Source organism: Anneissia japonica, unplaced genomic scaffold (genome assembly GCF_011630105.1).
Source record: "Anneissia japonica isolate Jap-2015-1 unplaced genomic scaffold, ASM1163010v1 scaffold288284_len1145801_cov181, whole genome shotgun sequence".
Classification (NCBI taxonomy): Eukaryota; Metazoa; Echinodermata; class Crinoidea; order Comatulida; family Comatulidae; genus Anneissia; species Anneissia japonica.
The window spans coordinates 1-15,150 of NW_022712730.1; the positions used below are offsets into that span (position 1 = coordinate 1).

Genomic DNA, 15,150 nt, shown 5'->3' on the forward strand with positions numbered 1-15,150 from the left:
ATATATATATATATATACAGTATATATACATATATATATGTAAATATATATGTATATATATACATATATATATGTATATATATATATATGTATGTATATATATAAAACATTACCATTTCAATTGATCAAGTCTCACGTCTCCCAAGTCTCAGTTTTATTTCACTTGCATAACGATACAAATGACGTCACTTACTGTAAGCCGGAGCTTGAAAAAGATACGCGTTAGACTTGACTACAGAAAATGAACATGATTATCACTTAAGCTAAAAAATCAATGTAAGAATGAAAAAAGCTATTTACCTTGCGAATATTTTTTTAGATGTAGAAAAACTAACTTTTTGACTTTTAATCATTAGTGTAACTCTAACAGTGACTGTTGCGATGGTAACTGCAAGAATAACAAGTGCTCTGCTTGCAAAGTGTCAGGCGCATCAGTAAGTGCTTCTGTTATTTTTTAATGACAAGAAATTGTATTCAGTCTATTCAGTATGCATAACAGTTGAATTTATAAAATGTTAAACTGATTTAAATTGTGATTTTGTTCTTTACTGCAGTGTTTTTCCGACTCCGACTGTTGCGAAGGAAAATGCAGCTATTATAGATGCACTAAAGGCCACTAAAATATCACCTAGTAAGTTTTTGTATTCATAATAGATGACAAACCTTCGGTTGTTGGGCTTCCGTAATCGTGTAATTATTTTTGTGACATCCCAATTATCCCAGATATCATTGTGTATTTATACAAAATACAACCGGAAAATAATATAAGTATCGTTGCATGTTATTCTCTATTAGGCCTCTATTAGTGAAATACTTTAGTCAGGTCTATAGTATTTCATTGTCCTCTTCTACAAGTCCATAGGATGTATGTTTTAGAAAGTTAAAACTCTGATAGCACCCCCCTTCCCCCAACCAACAGACCATAACTACCATAGTGGCCTACACACAGGCCTACACATTATAGGCTGCTCAATGATATTAACATATCATATTAAATGAATATCTAATTTTTTTAGTTTATTGTTCTTAAATTTCAGTGTTTTCCTTGCGACGATGGCTGTTCTTATCGATGGCTTCATACAGTGCGTTTACCTGTAATGGTCGTCTCGTGAAGGCAACGAACATTACCACTGACATTCCCAATCAAAGCGGATTTACAACTTTAACAATACCTAATAATATGTGTATATTTTATAAAAGCTTTTTGATGGTGAATAAATAAAATTAACATAATGAATTTGAGAAAATAAATACAAACAAAGGAATTTATTTATTTGTCAGTGAATTTCAATCCGACTTTCAAATGATTCGCCAATTAATTGATTGACAAACTGATTGATTGATTGATTAATTGACTGAGTGAACGATGGATTGACTGACATACTGACTGACGTATTGATAGAAAATAACAAAGTCAGAAATATAAACTTACAATCGTATGTATATACTCATATATATATATAGATTAAAAGGCAAAATACTGAAAAACAACAATGCTGTGGGAAACAATGGTTGGATCTCGGTAGAGATACAAAAACGATAAGCAACAGCTAAAAAGTTAACGTAAGTAAACAGCCAGAAATAGAACCAGAGCTTTCGGACAACACTAGTCCTTCCTCTGTCGCGAGTGAGTGGGGGTAGAAAAAGCTAGATGGTATAAAGTGAGAATTTCATGATTCAGTAAACAGAACAAATAGAACATAGTGCACACATTAGTGTACACATAAGTACCATTACAAAACAAGCCCTCCATTTCCAGCTTTAAATTCAATTATAAAAAAAAATCATTAATTTCCTTGTATGCGTATACATCTATGTCACGCTTTTCTCTACGCCTATTTACGAGGGATTAATTTTCCGATTCGCCAACCTTTTTCTTTTTTTTTCATTATTTTTGGTATATTTCATTTACGTTGTACTCCAAATTTGTTATTGTTAATATATTTTACTGGTGTTCATTGCTTAAAGTTCATTGAACTTCTATTGAACTCCATCCACACATATCATATTTTCAGTTCTACGTTTAATTATAATTATTGATGGAATATGAATTGTCATCCTTAATTTTTAGTCTAAATACTGTTATATTATTATCTGTTCATTTTATAAATGAAATTCATTTTGTCAATGTATTATTTAAGTGTGGAAAAATTTCAATAAACAAACAAAACAAACAATATTTATATCACGTATACATATAGGCCTATACATGCACAATGATATATGCGTATCAAAAATAATAATATTTCATACAGATTTAATATGCCTAGTTCTTGTTCAATATATCGCTTAAAATGCATTATGCTATAAATCTTTCAAATATTGAGGAAGACTATTAGCGAGGCTATTAGCTTTATCAGTTATATAAACAGAATAGTAATTATTTCCTATTGATGGACAACCGTAAATATATACAATTATACAATAACACACTAACTACAAAACACCTAAACGTATTGTATGGCGCAACGCTAATCTTAAGATATAAGATGGAGATATAAAACAGAGCTTCGTGATTATGCTAAAACGTAACTAGTGTGAGATTCCAAGAAGGAATAAAGCCCACTTCAAACTTGTATACAATGCAAATGAATTTGTCAATGATTACGAAATATAAACTGAAATATTTAAGAGATAGTCAGAAAGGTAAACAGAATTTTTAATGATACACTTATAATCTATTATTCAATTTACCTTTACATAATCCTCCTGTCTTGTGTTGCTTTTTATTTATTTTTTTCGCATTCATTCTTTTGTTCGTTCGTTTATTCATTCATTCTTTTGTTTCTTTCTTTCGTTCGTTCGTTCGTTCATTACATTCATTCATTCATTCATTCATTCAATATTAATATAGGTCTCCCTCCAATTAAAGACCAGTTTGTGACCGGGGTTTTGGTGGTCTTTAATTAGAACCCCTCTAATTAAAGACTGGCACTAAAAGTGGTCTTAAAAATTACAGGGAAATTAAGAAACTTTATAGCAAATATAAGAGCGTTTTATTCCAAGTGCTTTAAAATGAATCTACATTTACTGTATGTCGTTACTAATTCTTACCAAACCATTTCTGGTATGCACACAAAGTCATGCGCTCGTTCTGATATCTAAATCTCCATTACAATTACAAACACCATCGTTCTACTAAAACTATCAGTATAGGTATTCAATAGCATTGTATACACAAAAAATCATCTTATGTTGTGTATCATTTTGATGTGTATAGTCATATTATAACAATTATTTTTTAAAACTGCATTAAAGTCTGTAGTTTATATTTATTTGAAGAGATTTTTTTTTAAGTTTAGTTAGATCTGCCAAAACCATATTATACATTAAATGTTTAATGTCCTAGTAACACAATTGGTATTCAATATGGAGCATGTATACACATCTTCACTAAAATTACCATTTTTATTTTTAAAAAGTAGTCCGTAAGGGGAAAATTTTCAGTTTTCTGCCAAAATTATCCATTGGTGTCTAAGGGCCTGTTTCTACTGACAGAAACAACCTTTCTTTGTGGCTGTAGAAACAGGACCCAAAAAAAGAACCATTCTTTTTGCCGCCGTCCCATTACAAAACGGTTCTGTTGTAATGCCAGGGAACAGTTGTAATTTAACTGTTCCCTGGTATGCCTAATACAGTGCCGGGAACGCCAAAGAACCGTCCTTCGTGGGGTAGTTTTATACGCAACATAACTAGCGGCCAAATTTGACTTAGTCAGTGGATAGGCCTATGTGTCTAGTACTAGGCCTAGTAGAATTGTTGAAAAGATTAATTTTTATCAGATTTTGTAAAATACTTCTCATGTCATTAATTTAGGCCTCTTACATGATTTTACCGTTGGACATATTCTTATTAAGTTCTTCAGTAATGATCAGAAATGTCGATGTTCCACCATTCCAGTGACGTACATGATATTATAATGATATTTTATTTTATTTTTAGAAGCAATCAGTAAAACAAATGTTAAACTTCTGTTCTCAATACAGTACAATAAAATATTCCCTTCTGTTAAGTTAGAACAATAGTTCAGCCTTGTTTTATTTGAATACCTACATGAGATTTTATTTTGATAGGAGAAATCATCATTGTTTTTTTTGTGTTTTTTGTGTCTTGGTAGTCGGGCGCAAATGTTGTTGCTAAAGCTTTTATTCTTAAAGTCATTTCAGTCATATTAAATTGCATTCTGGGTAATTTTCACGTCTTATTCAGCTTGGCATCAAACATGCAACCGTTTTATATGGAGTCAAAATGCAGAATTGCGGTTGTCAATTTTCAGTAGAAATTAATAAATAATTAATTAAATGATTTAGAATGGATGAACAGTTACTGCATGCTGTTATTTATACTTAATAAAAGATTTCTTTAATAGCCAGACATCAATTCCTGTAATTGTTCTAAGCAACTTTCCATTAAAATATTACTAACATCACCACTAATATATTATTATTCCAAAGACTGTTAACATTTATAAGTCCTTGTTTACTCAGTACACAAAGCATCATCTTATGATGTGCATTGGCTAATGTTTTCATGTTTTAAGCCTTATAACCAAATGTATTACAGAAACAATAGCATTAACATCACTATTTATGAAAGTATAATACATACTCCAAGTATTGAAATACACGCCATCGTGTTGGGATTCAATATTTCGACATTAATTATGTCATCATCAGGATCACTATTTATTTCATAGTAGTCATTAATAGGAGCAAAAATTGTCATTGTTAGTCCACCAAAACCATGGTCGTTGGTCGGTAAATAGAGGGAGTCTTTATTGGAGGGAACATCTAATGTTAAAAGATAGGAATTGAAACTAGTTCACTGAAAATTGGTCTTTAATTGGAGAGGTCTTTAATTGTAGGGAGACCTGTATTATTATTATTATTATTATTATTATTATTATTATTATTATTATTATTATTATTATTATTATTATTATCATTATCATTATCATTATCATTATCATTATCATTATCATTATCATTATCATTATCATTATCATTATCATTATCATTATCATTATTATTATTATTATTATTATTATTATTATTATTATTATTATGCCTATTATTACAAATTATACATACTATAAAACCAAAAGAAAAATGACATTTACCTTATCACAAATGATATTGAAAATTTAGCAGGTCAATTAGACTTCCGTTATCACTTCGATTATCAAAGTTGTTTAGACTCGCCAATAAAATTTACCACAAGTCCTTGAGGGCGTACAAAGAGCAGCCGACAATAAAAAAGGTGGGGTGATTAATTATTGAACTAATTTGGTCAGTAATTTTGTACTTCATCTATATGATTAATCATTACTACAATACAATAAATGAGTATGGATGGGGTTAGATTAAACCAATAAAAAGAATTGGAAATTTTCCTTAGCAACACAACTACCTCCACACTACCTAAAGTTTTGGTTGCTAGCGTATAATTCATTTTAACTGAATCACTTCGTTGGTAGGCCTACAGTTTTTCCGTTCGATCCGTATATAGGTCAGGTGACAAAATTCGCTCTCAGAACATCTTAGTTCAAAACAATTTAAGCTTTGGTTAGTTGGTTGATAACCATAATACATTCTCTTTATGTCTTAATAGTTGGATTATTGTGACAAATCTGACTAAATGGACGATGTTATTTATCTTTAACAATTTCTCGGTTTCAACAATTGCAGCTAGGAAAAAGAAAATATTAACACTGTGCAGATTTATAATTAATTAAATAAGAGCTTACACAATAATTGGCAATTAGTACCGATAATTGTTGACATATTATTTCTGAAAGCAATAACTAACCGAACATACATTGATTTATCATAATCCTCATCAAATAACTTCTTTGGGATGACGCAAAGTTCGTACTTTTAGATTTAATATAGGCCTATGTTTTGAGATAGACTGAAACTTGATGACGTCATCTGCGCGTATGCACGTAACGGTAATGCGTTTGTACACAGCCTCGTATGTTAACGAATTTGCTATCATGTACCGTATACAGTTGATACAGTTGTGTGTTGTCTTGTACGTAAATCAACGGCCACTCAAGGCTAGATAAATTAGAATATTTATATTTTCAAAAACCATGAGAATATCATCTTATACAGCCATCGACAATTACATCAAGAATGTCGGTATTTGGAGAGCCCATCGAAAAGTATAATTATTATAATTTGTTAAAGGGACCAAGTGTTATCATCGAAGAAACTACTCGTCATAAAATTGTAATTTTCCGAGAATATACGGCAAGATTAGAGGCAGGGGCATATGGAAGATAAACTTAACCTCTCCTTTAAAAACCTTATACCCACTCGAAACCACTCTTTAGAGTGGTGTGGTCGTTTAGTTAAACAGCTTCGTTTTATAATGAGATTTATATATTATACTATTACTAGTATTTAGTAGTTCGATGATGGAGCCCTGACCTGTATACTTCCTTAAATGAATGCGAACATCTCATGTTATATCAAACATAGTACTGGAATACAAACTCTTAACATTAATCGAAAGGTCCACTGATTAATATCAGATAAGATAGTATAACACATACTCCAAGTATCGAAATGCACGCCATCGTGTCGGGATTTAATATTTCGACATTATGTCATCATCAGGATTCCTGATGGTGACATAATCAATGTCGAAATATTACTTGGAGTATGTATTATAGCCTACTATCTTAACATTAACATATTATAGAATAATTTAATTTAACATAATACAGACTGCTACTATAATACTACTGTTAATTCCATACCGTAATATTTGATTTGATTGATATATGAAAAACAAAACGCAGAAAATGAAGCAAAGAGTCAAAAGCTAAGATATATCCAGGACAACCCTTCAAATCTAGAATTTATTTTCTTCGGGACTGTGCCCATACTCGCAGTTGCGGATCTAAGGGATGCAAAACGGCGCAATCCTGAAAAAAGGTGTGAATATTAAAATGACTAAAACTCAGAAGCATTCGGGGTATACGAACGCCCCTGGACCCTGAAAATAAGTATACGTTCAGGCATTTCTCCTATTTTTTAAGTTAATGCTATTTCCGTATTATAAGATTGTCCAATTTCTCTCACGGCCTTGAAGCTCGCCTAGAACAGTGTTTAAATGCTCAACTAGGCCTATCAATAAATGGATCTAAATTACCATAGACCACAAATACTTTAATACATCTCTTAATAATGCTTTTCAATCGAGCATTAAGTAGTTCACATTGAACACTTAATGTCTGTATTCATACATTTTTTTTAATATTTTAAAGAAGTATTTTTTAATAGTTTCATAGATACAAGATTTAAAACCAATGGCAATGTGCATAGCTTGTGATTTTACCATCTCAGCGTGCGCATCTTCTGAACTATAGACTATACCATTTTTGGCAGGGGACTGGGCCTACCATTAACGTTGGCAGATGGTCTCTCTTGAGCTTCTCTTACACATTCGAAACGGATGTTATGATTTCTTAATCCTTCAAGTGGTTCATTTAAATATTGTTTGTGAAGCGCCTATATAAGACTAGCATAATTATTGTTGTTGTCATTTGTGGTTTATAATTAATATACATAAAAAATCTGAAGCAAGACAGCAAAAGCACATTTGAAGAACAAATTAAGAACGTCATATTGAAAAATTTATAAACCGTCTCAAAATGGATCTTAAATTGATATTGCTATCGGTGTTGTTCTGCGTCTGTTTGATAAGTGTTTCGGCAACGGTAGAAAAACGTAGTGCGTCTGGGAGCAGCAGTAGCGGAGGAGGATGTAACCGAAGCAGTAGATCAGCCAGCGACAGCAACTCTGGTGGAAGTAGTTCTGGGGGAAGTAGTTCTGGGGGAAGCAGCTCTGGGGGTGGTGGATGTAATCGCTGTCTGACTGCAGGGCAAAAAGTAAGATGACCTGAAAATTAAATAAATAAAAATTAAGATACTGGTTGTTTATAAGTACAACAAGAATGACCATTATCAAAATATTAATATTATTAATATTTGTATCAGTTGTTAATTCCACAAAGTTAAAACACTGGTAATTTTTACAACAGAACAAAATTTCAGGCGGCAAATGATATTCAGAAATACATAATACCTGTCTCTTATACACATCTAGATGTGTATAAGAGACAGCCTTAAATGAATGGAAACATCTCATGTTATATCAAATATAGTACTGGAATACAAACTCTTAACATTAATCGAAAGGTCCACTGATTAATCTCAGATAAGATAGTATAACACATACTCCAAGTATCAAAATGCACGCCATCGTGTCGGGATTTAATATTTCGACATTATGTCATCATCAGGATTCCTGAATAAAAGTGAAAATTTCTATCGATTGACTTGAATTTCTTTTTCCCACTGCAGTGCTCATCAACCTCCGACTGTTGTGAAGGAAGCTGCAACAATCGTATATGCGTTAAATGTGAACCAGACGGCCACCGGGTACGTAGACGCCAACATTTAAAGACGGGCACTCACTGCGACGCAGTTCGTGTCCAACTTTAGCTTAAATAAGTTGTGACGTAACTGAATTTACCTGAAAATAACATGTCAGTTGTATTTAACAGGAAAACCTTATATTGTTTAACCGTCGTATAGCATTTCCTAAAAGATTTCACTCACAAAATATTGTTCCAATAAATATAGCGATTCAATACAGTTATACTGAAATACGTTGTAGGCCTAAACGCTAATGTGTTTCTTTCCTATTTATTTGTCAAATAACAGCTCTACTACTGGCCACTCGGTAATGCTTAGAAAACAATAAATGAAATGAGCGCCTCCTTCTGCCCTGCTCCTGCTAAAGCTTGTTTCCATACAATCGCTACACACCATCGCCGACACCTTCCAGCTTTCATGATGATTGGTCGGTCGAATCGGGTAACAGCTATACACAGTACAACGATTGCACAGAAAACACTGTAGCGACAGTGTAGTGTGATTTTAAGGAAACAACGCTTAACACCACATCCTTCTCCGTTTATAAACAGCTATTTTTGTGTATGTGTCGGCTAGCAGATGATGACGGAAGTACGGCGCATCTGATATATTTTATATTGTTATTGAATTTCAGTGCAACACTGGTAGCGATTGTTGTTCAAAGCAGTGTAAGGATATTGGATATGGCTACCCACAATGCACTACTTGTAGAAATACAGGATCGCAGGTAGGACTGGGACATTATCACTACTCTAGCTTCATACTCCATACCCAATAGGGCCTGTATATAACGCACTGGTGGTTTAAGAGTACAACTATACGAAAGCGGACGATCAAAAATATTGTGCATTGAATTTTCATAAATTTAGATATAAGTACACATTTCTGCAGTTGCCAGCAGAAGACATAGTATTTTCATATACCTATGATGTAAGCCTACATGTATATATATGTATATATACACACATATAATAGGTCTACATATATATATATATATATATATATATATATATTATATATATATTATACAGTATACGCGCGCGTATCATAATTACATTTCATAAGCCACATTAGATAGTCGTGCATTATATTAAATGTGTTCATTTACAGTGTACATCGGATAGACAGTGTTGCTCAGATCGTTGCAGGGAAATAAGCAGCGGGAAGAAAGAGTGTGTTACGTGTAAGGACAAGGGAGAACAGGTACGTCAACACACAAACAATTTGGGCCTAAACTTTAGAATTCCGTTAAAGTTTTTATGATCGGAATTTAATCTTAATCATTTTAAGGCTGTTCTTGTGACTGAATATATAGGCAATACTGATTAATTTCCTTTAAATTATAGGCTTATATTTGAATCATAAGGCCGAGTGTAAATGTTCTATAATTTCTTTTAAAATTTGTAATATGCGTCTCTGGGCAGAGACTCTGCCTTTGACATAATTAAGAAAAAAAACACCTCCTAGGTGCTATATAAACGACCATTATTGTTGCTTCATTGGCTTTAACATGTTTTATGCACGCATTGAGAGAACTGTATAATGCGCCCTATCTAATGATTGATAAAGTGTTATGTTAATTTTCTAACAGTGCAAATCGTCAACAGAGTGCTGTGATCTGAGTTGCATCAATGAAAAGTGTTCGTCCTGTTTTGACCCCGATCGAAGGGTAATACGTTATTTTATTTCAATAGTCATCTAGACTTTTAAATGGTACATGTAGTAGACTGTAGGAGGAGTTAGGCCTACCTGAATTTTACTGTGCTATACTGTATACGGTACCGATTATACTTCGTGTATCACTCTCTCTAGTTTCCGTTTTGTTTTCTTTAGTGCACGGCAGATCAAGATTGTTGTTCTGGAAGATGTCGAGTCATCGGTACCAACGATTTTAGAACGTGTGTCGTCTGCAAGGATCTGAACGAGAAAGTAAGATAAATGTATACAATAATATGTCCCCGCCATTTTTATTAAATGTAATAAGACTTTTTCACAAGAATTAATCATTATTTAACATTTGTAATCTCAGTGCAGTAGTGACGGCGATTGTTGCTATGGATCGTGCCTAAACGGAAGATGTAACGTGTGCAAAGAACCAGGTACCAGGGTAAGAAATAAATTAACTTATAGTCAGTGTCGGATCCAGGAATTGGAAATAGAGGGGGGGCCAGGAAAGGACTTTCAGCGATGGAGAGTCTAGACCAGAAGAAAATTTATTCTAGATGTCCGGAAAAGGCACTCTCAGACCTAAATTTTAACTCTTTATAAATTGTAAAACTTTAGGGGGAGGGGTGGGCCGATTTTAGAATATAAAAGCTGATAAATTGTAGGCTAAATTTAAAAAAAAAAGAAAAGAAAAACATATTATTAGCTTATTTATAGAATAATCAATACTGTGAGTTTTTGACATGGATTAAATGTAGGCCTATTTGAATAATACCTCATAATTATCTTGTTTGTTTCCAGTGCGACGCCAATGTTGACTGCTGTTCCAACAAATGCCGTTACAGTGTAACTCTAGGATACGGCCAATGCGTAATCGACTGTAAAGATACATATGACACGGTAAATCAACTTTCAGCAACAATGTTTATTTGAAATTTGTGTCAATAACGATAATTAATAAAAACTTTATTAATGGTTTGCATATGAGGCCATCCCAAAACAAGCGAACTGTCGCTAATGTTAAACTAAGTAATTAGGTTGTTTTCGCCGCACGACGTTAACTTTAACGTTAACGGATGACGTCATAATTTATTCATCTTGCGTTGCGGAGGACGTTAATTTCAGGATTTTACGTGCTCGACGTACGTTAGTTACGGGTTTGCGCATGCGTATTTCGATTTGTTTACAAAAGAGGCGGAGCTATCGCGTTGCATGTTGGGTACTAACGTTATAGGGTTAACGTCGTGCGGCGAAAACTACCTATTAGCATAAGAATTTGGCAGAATTGTATACTTTAGTAGAGAGAAGCCATAATACGTTTTCTTAAAAGTCACCGATGCTGGTTGTGACATGGTAAACTCCATATAAGAGTCATGTTATTGTATTAGTATGATGTTTTTAATTTCAGTGCACACAGTCTTCGGAGTGTTGCTCTGGTAATGAGTGTCGTTTTGGGTTCTGCTTGCCGCCAGTCAAGCCATGCGCTGACCAGCTTGAAAAGGTTAGCGAAATATAATTGTTAAAAATAATAATATTAATAATAATAAAAGAATAATCATATTAAACCTAATGCAATATCCTTAGAAAGACGTTGAAAAGTAAAATTCAAATGCATTAATCCGATTTGCTGTTAGAACGTGAATGATTTCAAAATATGAAATCGACCCGTGCGCTTAATGGACCTGTATCGGAGCGCCAATAAAACATTTAACCAATCACAACAGGGCGCTGTATTACGCGCTTGTCCCCCAAACGCGCATACGTAAGTTTTATGAAAACTTGCACTAATATCTAAGGGGCTTACCGGTACCCGGTTGATTAACTGCATGACTAAAATATGCCACTCCTTGGGTGAGGGTGGAAGGGCGGTTGGAGGGGATCGAACAATGGATGTATCCAATGTCCCAGGGAAATAATTAGTGTGATGAAACAAGTAGGCCTATTTGAAGAAATACCAATGCTATATTAACATTTTATAGGCTAGGTCATTATCATTACTGATATTGTTATCATTTTTTATGTGAACAGTGTGAGACCGACAAAGACTGCTGCGTTGGACACTGTTCTTTTAATCAGTGTAGATCATGCAGAGGAGATTTAAATCTAGTAAGTTTTTTTTTTCATAGTAATTGAAGTTATTTTTGTTTTACATAAAGAAAGGGAAAAAGAACATATCATTATTCGTAAAGTGATTTACGGTATACCTCCCTAATTTTCTCTTACTGAAAGTGTTCTTATAATATAATCCGTTAAGTACCGGTACTTGCCCCAATACACATGTTAAACAGGAGAAAGTTACGAAATTACAATGAAAACGTGCGATGAAGTTTGTAAGGACATTCTATAAGGCCCATAGTGAACAAACATGTGGTTATAGAAACTCTTGACATATACTTTTAATATATACAGTACATATTGTGTGTGTTAAGATTATGCACGTTATAATGGATCCGTTTAATAAGATCGATAGATCTGTTGAAAAGGCCTATATAACACATGTTCTTTTTTAGTGTACTGAAGATGCAGAGTGCTGCTCTGGAAAGTGCCATGATATCGGATCCGGCTACAGCACATGTACTTCATGCAAAGAAAAAGCTACACAAGTAAGCTAACTATGTTTTGTGCAGTTATCATTAATTACCAAAAATATAATTTGTTGCATATTTTATTCATTTTATTCATTCACTATTCATTCGATATTTAATTGCAACAATGCATAATGATAATAACGACATAATATTAAAATTTATTGTTAAATATCACTTAAATATATAATAGGTGTTGTTACGTATATACACAAATCAATTTAAAAGATTACTGTTCAATTTTTCTTAATCCTTTTCCTAATCCTAATCTGTACAGTTGTTATTAATCCAGTCTTCTTGCTCATTTTTTACTAATCCCATGTCCTTGTGCATAATTTTTTAATAATCAAATCTCTTAGCTTAGCGCATTTTCATAACTATTTTAAAACGCGCCAGTATGCACGAATATTTTTGTTAATCCCTTATTTATTTGCGTACATTCTGTTTAATCCTTTTCGATCTGTGCGAGTATTTTTTTACTGATCACCATCAGACTCTCATTATAGTGTCTAAAGGATTCTGATTGCTGTTCAAATAATTGTCGTAAGGTCAATGGTCAAATGGAATGTGTCGTCTGCTCCTTACCGAGTGATTTGGTAAGCGCGCTAGATGATGATAATGATGTTGAATTCAATATTAACATGGATATGCGTGTCAAGCAACGGTTGCTAACATGGGTTTCTTCTGCAGATGAAGTTTTTTAGTAGATGTTTGTTGTTTTCCGAGGCTTAACCGTCAGAAGTGTTGCACTTAGAGGCCTGCAACAAACGTTGGTTATTCTCCATCCTGTTGTGTTGTGTTTGTCATATTATTTTCATCTCTATGTTAGTATTCTGAACCTACCTCTCTTTCTTCTCTATTTAGTTAGTTTAGCTATTGTGTTACCTAAACAAGCGCATGCATTCTCTTCGCTCTCACCCGATATTAACAGAAGCATTCATTCTCGAAATCAGAATACAATAGAACCCCATAAGGGGACACATTTGGGACTGAAAAAGTGTCCCCTCAATATGGGTGTCCTAAATGACGGGTTCTATTGTATAGATACGACAACCCCATATTCATATCTTACTATAAAGTTTGGTGTAGAAGGTAGCACATGTGTGTTTGTGTCTGTGTATGCAATTTGTGTACGACCGGGGGTATAATATAACAAGCGCTTTCTTATATTACTTAAAATAAATATTTAAATTTCAACCAATTTATCTTTTCTTGTACCAGTGTTCCCAGGGAAGTGAATGTTGCTCCGATATCTGTCGGCCGTGGTTTACAGGGGGAGACAATCGATGTAGTTGTAACGCCGTTGGTGAAGGGGTTAGTATTATGTCATTTAAATTTACAGTATTAAAAAATAGGCCTTAATAATTCAACATATTTATAAATGTAGTCTATAATGGACGTACGCTTAATTAATAAATCACCATCATATATCCTTCTTATCATCATCGTCATCATTCACTATTATCACCATCATCAACATCATCATTACCACCATCAATCGTCGGCAATCATCGTCGTCGTCATCAGGGCCGCCAAGGGAAAATTTAATAGGGGCAAGGGTTGGTGTTGGCCCCCAGTTACGAGCGCCAAGTGCGAGAAAGATTTTTTTTTTTTTTTTTTTTTTTTTTTTTGGTGTTGGGGAGGGGTTGGGGCTGTCAACCTGGAGGGGCTCATTATTAAGGGACCCATTGAGTGCTCACGATATTTGAAAGAATATTGAAAAAAAAATGCTACCTGCAATTTCTATGGGCCTCTCAGTTGGCACTGGTCGTCGTCATCATAATCATCGCCATCATTGCCGTCGTAAACATTATCATAATCTTCATTTTAATATACTAATTGTATTCGTTCTCTCTCTCAGTGCAAATCCAACGCCAATTGCTGCTCTGGTATCTGCAACCAGACTTACAAGCAATGTCAATCTGTCGGTAGCTACGTCGGCTGAGACTACAAGCATCAATGCGTCAGATCTACTAAATCTCATCAGTCTATTGAAATATCTATCTCTACTGAAATTTTAATGAATATCAATGAAAACATTTTTAAAACAGTACTGAAATATTTTGTATAAATGTAAGCAACATAATCAGTGGTGGATCCAGGAATTCAAAATAGGTGGGAGGGGGGTGCAAGGAATCTAGACCATCTCAGCCCCGCCCCAGGTTTGGTGCTTTAGGTAGAAAATTTATGAATAAATGGCACTCTCAGACTTAATTTTAAATACTGTATAATTTTCTATTTTTAAATAATTTAAAAAACGTTAAGGCCGGCTGCCCCCCCCCCCCCCCCCCCTTTCCACCTTTTTTTTTTTTTTTTTTTTTATTTTTTTTCTCCTTTTTTTTTTTTTTTGTACTTGTAGCTAAGAATTTTAATTCAGTTTGAACGCACCAAATGATTTTGAGTGCCACCGATCTAAAGGTGTATGTTCTAATAAATGATCATATATGAAGC

General features: G+C 33.6%; 1 protein-coding gene across 1 annotated transcript; it reads left to right on the plus strand.

Moving 5' to 3' along the window:
• The first annotated feature begins 293 nt into the window (after nucleotides 1–293).
• LOC117108173 lies at nucleotides 294–1,269 on the plus strand. Its single transcript, XM_033250135.1, has 3 exons — nucleotides 294–434; nucleotides 555–631; nucleotides 1,038–1,269. The coding sequence occupies exons 1-3, from the start codon at nucleotides 382–384 to the stop codon at nucleotides 1,220–1,222; spliced, it is 315 nt and encodes a 104-aa protein (XP_033106026.1). The 5' UTR covers nucleotides 294–381; the 3' UTR covers nucleotides 1,223–1,269.
• The last annotated feature ends 13,881 nt before the right edge of the window (nucleotides 1,270–15,150 follow it).

Excerpts from the sequence above, each read along its gene's own strand:
- LOC117108173 (XM_033250135.1), top strand. The coding sequence starts at position 382 with ATGGTAACTGCAAGAATAACAAGTGCTCTGCTTGCAAAGTGTCAGGCG. Across the intron at positions 435-554 it reads GCAAAGTGTCAGGCGCATCA|TGTTTTTCCGACTCCGACTG; the intron begins GTAAGTGCTTCT and ends TCTTTACTGCAG. Across the intron at positions 632-1,037 it reads GGCCACTAAAATATCACCTA|TGTTTTCCTTGCGACGATGG; the intron begins GTAAGTTTTTGT and ends CTTAAATTTCAG.